General features: G+C 39.5%; 1 protein-coding gene across 2 annotated transcripts in view; it reads right to left on the bottom strand.

The window, feature by feature from the left end:
• Positions 1-8,847, bottom strand: part of LOC104984496 (solute carrier family 15 member 2-like) — a 33,887-nt gene that overhangs the window by 3,084 nt on the left and 21,956 nt on the right. For both annotated transcript variants that reach the window (XM_010834240.1, XM_010834241.1), the window contains 4 exons: positions 8,769-8,815; positions 6,825-6,935; positions 3,366-3,462; positions 330-476 (listed from right to left, as the gene is read on the bottom strand). In XM_010834240.1, coding sequence (XP_010832542.1) covers positions 330-476; positions 3,366-3,462; positions 6,825-6,935; positions 8,769-8,815 — 402 coding nt within the window. The remainder of the gene's footprint in view (positions 1-329; positions 477-3,365; positions 3,463-6,824; positions 6,936-8,768; positions 8,816-8,847) is intronic.

Raw genomic sequence — 8,847 nt, 5'->3', positions numbered from 1 at the left:
ACAGATGTATAGAACAGTCTTTTGGACTCTGTGGGAGAGGGAGAGGGTGGGATGATTTGGGAGAATGACATTGAAACATGTATAATATATATGAAACGAATTGCCAGTCAAGTTTCAATGCATAATACTGGATGCTTGGGGCTGGTTCACTGCGACGACCCAGAGGGATGGTACAGGGAGGGAGGAGGGAGGGGGGTTCAGGATGCGGAACATGTGTACACCCGTGGCGGATTCATGTTGATGTATGGCAAAACCAATACAAGATTGTAAAGTAATCAACCTCCAATTAAAATAAATAAATTTATATTAAAAAAAAAAAAAAAACTTACCTGAGAATAAGAAAACTCAAGTCCTGTGACAGAGAACATGACCTCCCCAGCTGTAACAAGGGCATATTGTGGTAGCTGCCATGCGACAGACATTTTGTTGGCTGGGATGTATTCCATCTTCCAGGCCTGAGGACCCTGACTGGTTCTCTTAGTGAGGGAAACAAGAAATGGGCTTGTTAGGAGTCTCAAGTAAATATTCCTGGCCTATGGCATTTATGTCTTGTATCCATCTCCTCATTGTATTGTCATTCTTGTGGTACCATGAAGAAACTGAGCAATTTCTACACAGTTTCAGGTTTTTGAAATTCCTTTTGGTAGCACCACTCACTTGGCTGGCTTCAGTCAATCAGATACCATTATTGCAGAGATCTTAAATGGCAGATTATTTGATACTATAGTATCCCATCATTTTTACCTACTGGGTATTTTGATTCTGGCTAACATTTTAAATGTAAAATGGCATCTGAATTATATAAACAATGAATTTTTAGAAAAGCATGTACTTAAAAAAGTTTAATTCTTTGTTCAATTTTTTATGTAAGTACAATTAAAATATTTCTCACATTTCCATTTAAATATTTATTTTACTAAAATTACTTTTATCAGAATATTATAATATCAGAATAATATCAGAAATTATTTTCTTGGTAACTCTTACAATGAAGATTTTCTTGATCAATTTTTTAAAATCCATATCAGATACCATCTACTACTTTGTATCTTATTTACTGGCCATTATTTTTAAACTCAAACATAAAAATTTTGTCAAAAAGATGCAATTTTCCTATAAAATTTTGGTCAAAAAGAATCTTTTCAGGGTCAATATTTTGTTACTAATGTTACCAAATATACATGATTCTACAATCTTTTTTTAAAAATACTTTCACTATATGAAGGTTTTTAGCTGAGTTGGTTTTCTTGTATATAGATTGTATTTAGTAATATTTATTATAATAAATAAAATGGAATTTTTGAAATTATATATTTTCCTTGGAGTAAAACCAAGTTATTAGGTAGTTAATGTTATTAGATAGTAGGTATAATATCTGGATATATCATAAGACTAATAATAGCAGAGACAGAAGGTAGACAAGTGGTTGTTTAGAACTGGGGAGTTTGGGAGGAAATGTTGAGTGACTGCTAATGAATATGTGGCTTCTTTTTGGAATGAGGAAAATGTTCTAAAATCATACAACTCTGAATTTATTAAAAACCACAGAATATATATTATTAAAAATATATTCTGTGTGTATTGAATATACAATATATATTAAATATGTTACCTTTACATTTAAAACCATTATATACTTTAAGTGGGTGAAATGCATGATATGAATTATATTTCAGTAAACTATAATAAAAAATGGAATACTAAAGATATCATGCTAAACTAATTACAATTAATAAAACTTTATAGATGAATCTCATCACACTTTGAGAAATTTTCATCTTATTCATGGTCCTCTTTTTATATTTAATACAATGTCAAAAGTCATGAATTAAAATTGGAATCAAGGTTGACATCAGAATTAAAATTCAGAGGTATCATGCCTAATTGCTGACACAATTGCCTTTGAGGGACCATAGCTACCTTTGTGGGAGAAGGTAATGGCACCCCACTCCAGTACTGTTGCCCAGAAAATCCCATGGATGGAGGAGCCTGGTAGGCTGCAGTCCATGGGGTCGCACAGAGTCAGACACGACTGAAGCGACTTGGCAGCAGCTACCTTTGTGTAGAGATTGACATTTGCCACCAGTCTTGGTATTTAGTTGTGTCCAACTCTGTGTGACCCCATAGATGGCAGCCCACCAGGCTCCCCCATCCCTGGGATTCTCCAGGCAAGAACACTGGAGTGGGTTGCCATTTCCTTCTCCAATGCATGAAAGTGAAGTCGCTCAGTCGTGTCTGACTCTAGTGACCCCATGGACTGCAGCCTACCAGGCTCCTCCATCCATGGGATTTTCCAGGCAAGAGTACTGGAGTGGGGTGCCATTGCCTTCTCCGTGTGATACGCTAGCAGATAAGTTTTCTAGGAGCTAGGGAAACCACATGTGAAGTCAGTCAAGAAGACCAAAATAATTTTTGTTTTCTTGGTGCCATAATGAGACTGGAGCAGACCACGTCACCTCACAGCAATGACTCAAGGTAAATTATGTCTACCATTCCCCAAGACTTTGGGCCTCTTGCCAATGTTCTTTTATGTCCTCTAGTAAGATCTTAGGAGTTTTTTAAAGTCACTATAGAAGCTATCACCCTACACTAGAAATAAGTGAGACAGTCAATTCCTAGGTAGGTTGATAAGAAGTCCAGGGTCTCCAAGGAGAAAGGGGTCTGGGTCTCTCAAGGAGGAAATAGGGGTCTGGAGTTCTCAAGGAGGAGAAAAGGACAACCTTCCCCCTCCCCCCTTTTTTTTTCTTTAAGCCCGCTGATGATTGCACTACAAAACAACTCATGTCGCTCAAGGATATGTTTTTGCTTCAACTCTGTAACAACAATGTATCCTGCTTGAGGACCTGTTTCTCCTTGAGAACCTTCTGACTAATTCTGTCATTTTAAAATGTATATTATGGGAGTGGGTCTGGTAGATCTTTCTGTTGTTATTTCTAATCCCATTATCTTAAAATGTAAATTGCAGAAGTGGGTCTGGTAAGACCTTTACAACCTTGAGACATTCTTTTGATTTACTGTAATAACCAATTGAAAAAATATATAGCTTCCTTGCTAAGATTAGCAAGGGGGGAACTCTTCATCCCCCTTCTGATGTCTATGTCAGAAGCTTTCTCTGTCCCTTTTTCACTTTAATAAATCTCTGCTACACTAAAGTTCTTGAGTGTCCTGAAGCTAAATCTTCTTCTTCAGAGATCACGAATCTGACACTGTTCACCATAAGCCATCATACGTATGTGATGCTGTCTTGCCATAGAGTAAGATACAGATAGATATAGATTATATATACATTTAGATATGGTATAATTACATAGATATAGATACAGATAAATGGAAGAATAGAGTGAGAATGGTCATGAGCTACTTACATTTGTAATAACAAACAGATAAGCTGCACCAAAGTCTAGTAGACCCAAATTCAGTGAAAAATCCTCATTTTTTGTTCTAAAATGCACCACAGGATATCTGGAACAGGACAAATTTAGATTAGAAGAAACATTACAGTTTAGAAAAGCACTTCCATTTCTGGTGGAAGGAGTGATTCCGTCTCTCTCTTGATGGCGAATCAAGCAGCAAAGCTACCCTTTATCTTTGAGGAAAGGAGTCTCAGAGTGAATTATTTTCATACTAAGTTCTTTTCTATGCCTGATCTGAGATTTCATTGCCTGTTTGGTATGCTTTTTTAACCTTAAACCTGAATGCAAAATGCACAAATTGCCTTCTATTGGGAACTTCAGACTCTAAGTCTTCTCATCTAAGTCTTATGAATTTTTCTCTTCTGAGTATTATGAATTAGTGGAATAGCATAAAACAGTGAATCTGAAAGGATAAGCTCAAAGTAACAAGGTGTTCATAGGAATTACCAAAGGGTAGGAGTGGGAGCCAACGATAAACTGGAAAACCTCCGGGAGATGGTCTTGTTAGGTATTCAGTATGGCCTTCACTGAGGCAGGAATCCCTCAGAAGAAATGGAGTAGCCATCATGGTTACTCCAAAAGAGTCCAAAATGCAGTACTTGGATGAAATCTCAAAAACGACAGATGATCTCTGTTCATTTCCAAGGCAAGCCATTCAATATCACAGTAATCCAAGTCTATGCCCCAACCAGTAACGCTGAAGAAGCTGAAGTTGAACGGTTCTATGAAGACCTCCAAGACCTTTAGAACTAACACCCAAAAAAGATGTCCTTTTCATCATAGGGGACTGGAATGCAAAAGTAGGAAGTCAAGAAACACCTGGAGTAACAGGCAAATTTGGCCCTGGAATATGAAATGAAGAGGGCAAAGACTAATAGAGTTTTGCCAAGAAAATGCACTGGTTATAGCAAACACCCTCTTCCAACAACACAAGAGAAGACTCTACACATGGACATCACCAGATGGTCAATACTGAAATTAGATTGATTATATGCTTTGCAGCCAAAGATGGAGAAGCTCTATACAGCAGCAAAAACAAGACCAGGAGCTGACTGTGGCTCAGACCATGAACTCCTTATTGCCAAATTCAGACTTAAATTGAAGAAAGTAGGGAAAACCACTAGACCATTCAGGTATGACCTAAATCAAATCCCTTATGATTATACAGTGGAAGTGAGAAATAGATTTAAGGGCCTAGATCTGATAGATAGAGTGCCTGATGAACTATGGAATGAGGTTTGTGACATTGTACAGGAGACAGGGATCAAGACCATCCCCATGGAAAAGAAATGCAAAAAAGCAAAATGGCTGTCTGAGGAGGCCTTACAAATAGCTGTGAAAAGAAGAGAAGCGAAAAGCAAAGGAGAAAAGGAAAGATATAAGCATCTGAATGCAGAGTCCAAAGAATAGCAAGAAGAGATAAAAAAGCCTTCCTCAGCGATCAATGCAAAGAAAAAGAGGAAAATAACAGGATGGGAAAGACTAGAGATCTCTTCAAGAAAATTAGAGATACCAAGGGAACATTTCATGCAAAGACGGGCTCGATAAAGGACACAAATGGTATGGGCCTAACAGAAGCAGAAGATATTAAGAAGTGGTGGCAAGAATACACAGAAGAACCTTACAAAAAAGATCTTCACGACACAGAAAATCACGATGGTGTGATCACTGACCTAGAGCCAGACATCCTGGAATGCGAAGTCAAGTAGGCCTTAGAAAGCATCACTATGAACAAAGCTAGTGGAAGTGATGGCATTCCAGTTCAGCTATTTCAAATCATGAAAGATGATGCTGTGAAAGTGCTGCACTCAATATGCCAGCAAATTTGGAGAACTCAGCAGTGGCCACAGGACTGGAAAAGGTCAGTTTTCATTCCAATCCCAAAGAAAGGCAATGCCAAAGAATGCTCAAACTACCGCACAACTGCACTCATCTCACATGCTAGTAAAGTAATGGTCAAAATTCTCCAAACCAGGCTTTAGCAATATGTGAACCATGAACTTCCTGATGTTCAAGCTGGTTTTAGAAAAGGCAGAGGAACCAGAGATCAAATTGCCAACATCTGCTGGATCACCAAAAAAGCAAGAGAGTTCCACAAAAACATCTATTTATGCTTTATTGACTATGAAAAAGCCTTTGACTGTGTGGATCACAATAAACTGTGGAAAATTCTGAAAGAGATGGGAATACCAGACCACCTGACCTGCCTCTTGAGAAACCTGTATGCAGGTCAGGAAGCAACAGTTAGAACTGGACATGGAACAACAGACCGGTTCCAAATAGGAAAGGAGTACGTCAAGGCTGTATATTGTCACCCTGTTTATTTAACTTATATGCAGAGTACATCATGAGAAACGCTAGACTGGAAGAAACACAAGCTGGAATCAAGATTGCCAGGAGAAATATCAATAACCTCAGATATGCAGATGACACCACCGTTATGGCAGAAAGTGAAGAGGAACTCAAAAGCCTCTTGATGAAGATGAAAGTGAAAGTGGAGAGTGAAAAAGTTGGCTTAAAGCTCAACATTCAGAAAACGAAGATCATGGCATCCGGTCCCATCACTTCATGGCAAATAGATGGGGAAACAGTGGAAACAGTGTCAGACTTTATTTTTCTGGGCTCCAAAATCACTGCAGATGGTGACTGCAGCCATGAAATTAAAAGACGCTTACTCCTTGGAAGGAAAGTTATGACCAACCTAGATAGCATATTCAAAAGCAGAGACATTACTTTGCCAAAAAAGGTTCGTCTAGTCAAGGCTATGGTTTTTCCAGTGGTCATGTATGGATGTGAGAGTTGGACTGTGAAGAAGGCTGGGTGCCAAAGAATTGATGCTTTTGAACTGTGGTGTTGGAGAAGACTCTTGAGAGTACCTTGGACTGCAAGGAGATCCAACCAGTCCATTCTGAAGGAGATCAGCCCTGGGATTTCTTTGGAAGGAATGATGCTAAAGCTGAAACTCCAGTACTTTGGCCACCTCATGCGAAGAGTTGACTCATTAGAAAAGACTCTGATGCTGGGAGGGATTGGGGGCAGGAGGAGAAGGGGATGACAGAGGACGAGATGGCTGAATGGCATCACTGACTCAATGGAAGTGAGTCTGAGTGAACTCCGGGAGATGGTGATGGACAGGGAGGCCTGGCGTGCTGCGATTCATTGGGTCGCAAAGAGTCGGACATGACTGAGCGACTGAACTGAACTGATGGCCTTCACAGCAAGCATAGTTTCAGTATATCTGTGCAGAAAAACAAGAGACTGAGGAAAGGAGGCAAAGGCTGAAACAGAGCAGGAGTATGTGAATATTTACAATTAGCTGAGATATACCTAATCTGTCCACCTATACACAAAGAAAGTATTTAAAAATCAGTTGTTGATAAAAGTAAAATGTCCACAAGGTAGTTCCCTTACTCTCTTCTTTGCACAGTTCTGTAAGCAGACACACCATAGTCTTCATCAACAATGAGGGATGCATCTGTACCCAGGGAGACATTGACTTCTTCATGCAAAGTGTTAACAAACCTAAGGATAATAGAGACATTGTTAGAGATCAGACAAAATCTCCCCCCTGATAAATGGGCAGGGCCCTTTTCTGTTTTGTTTATTGCTATATGCCTAGTGCCTAGAACAGAGGCTGGCACATAAAAGGTACATGATATATATTGTTAACTGAATGAATAAATGAACTCACACATAAGTAATTAGTAGTCTTAGCTGTCCCTATCTTTTTCTTTCCTTGGGTGTTAGCTTTTTGTCTGCTACACTCTTACCTGATCTCGGCTAGGATAACACTATTGTGATCACTCACAGCAGTCTGAATCTCCTCAACTCACCACTGGTGCAACCAATTTCTCTCCCTTTCTAATGATGGAATTCATCAATTGAGACTCCATAAGAAAAATAATTATGTATATATAAATACATACTAGTATTTATATAAAACTGATACTTCATCCTCTTATAAATGAAGTCTGATTGCTTTATGCAAAACTCAGACTCCAGCTCACAGCAGGTTGAGCTTTCATTGTTTTGAGTCTTCAGACAAACTTGAACACTTCCAGAACCACTTTTTTAGTCTTTTGAACCTGAGCCCCTAAATTGGTCCCTCAGTTTGGGTTTTCAGCAGCATTTGTGTTAGTCCCTGGCCCATGGGATTAAAAGGGCAGTTCCCTCTAAAACCCTTGATGTTGATTTCTGGGCTTTCAATCATCCTGCACCAACCCAGAAATTGCTTCATTTCATCCTTTCTGGAGGTTCCCATTGCTCTTTGACTCAGGGAAGTCTTGGCCCCACTGTTGTATGACTTACTTGGATCTGTTTACTTTTTCTGAAGCATATGTGCTGCTGCTGCTAAGTCGCTTCAGTCGTGTCCAAATCTGTACGACCCCATAGATGGCAGCCCACCAGGCTCCCCTGTCCCTGGGATTCTCCAGGCAAGAACATTGGAGTGGGTTACCATTTCCTTCTCCAATGCATGAAAGTGAAAAGTGAAAGTGAAGTCACTCAGTCATGTCTGACTCTTAGTGACCCCATGGACTGCAGCCCACCAGGCTCCTCTGTCCATGGGATTTTCCAGGCAAGAGTACTGGAGTGGGTTGCCATTGCCTTCTCCCTGAAGCATATGTAAAAGCAGATTAATATGACTGTTCCAGCCTTCAGTGACTTTCAACTTTTCATTAAAAGTTCTCCTCTAAAATGCTGTTCTCTACAGCAACCATCTAATCTTGATGGCCATAGACACATGCATCTATATCATGTCAGATTCCTGCCCCAGTGAGCAGGTGACCTCTTCAGGGCTCCATCTCTGTAACTGTCCCATGGTACCTAACAAGACATTCAGCTTTATCTAGATTCAAAACCAAGCCTTTTGAATCCCAGTATGTTACCTTTACTAAACCATGATGCTTGTATATGTTTATTTTAAACTTTACTTTAAAAACACAGTACTATAAAAGATGTTCAACTACCAGTAATGAAGGGAGGATTATTTGCTTACTTCTAAATTTCTCTCTGGTGATCACAGAGAGAAGAGTACTCAATTATTTTCTTAAGAGCCAGATAAGTGGATAATATGCAGCAGAAGCAATTTATGTGGCAGAGCACAGAGGGCATTCATAGACATAGGGTCATCTTTGAGTACCACATGAAAAAGCAAGCCAAAGACTTGGTTTTGAATCTATGCCTCTTGCTTCCCTGGGAAATGTGTTCTGACACCAATGCTCCTGATATTCTAGGAGAGAGAATCCTAGTACGAGACAAGCAGAATGTGAAGCTTTTTTATGTGAAGCCCCACAACTCAGAAGAGACCCCAGATTCAAGAGAACAGAGAGGCCTGGGTCTCCTTGACATCCAAACCTCATGGCTGTCATCCTATCGGTTGTTTTGTTTTCTTCATCCTTCACCTACAATAGAGGGAAGTAAAAATCAGTTACAG

This window comes from Bison bison, unplaced genomic scaffold (genome assembly GCF_000754665.1).
Source record: "Bison bison bison isolate TAMUID 2011002044 unplaced genomic scaffold, Bison_UMD1.0 scf7180017864032, whole genome shotgun sequence".
In the NCBI taxonomy this organism is placed as follows: domain Eukaryota; kingdom Metazoa; phylum Chordata; class Mammalia; order Artiodactyla; family Bovidae; genus Bison; species Bison bison.
Note: the sequence above shows the minus strand (reverse complement) of the source record. Positions and strands in the feature narration are given on the sequence as shown.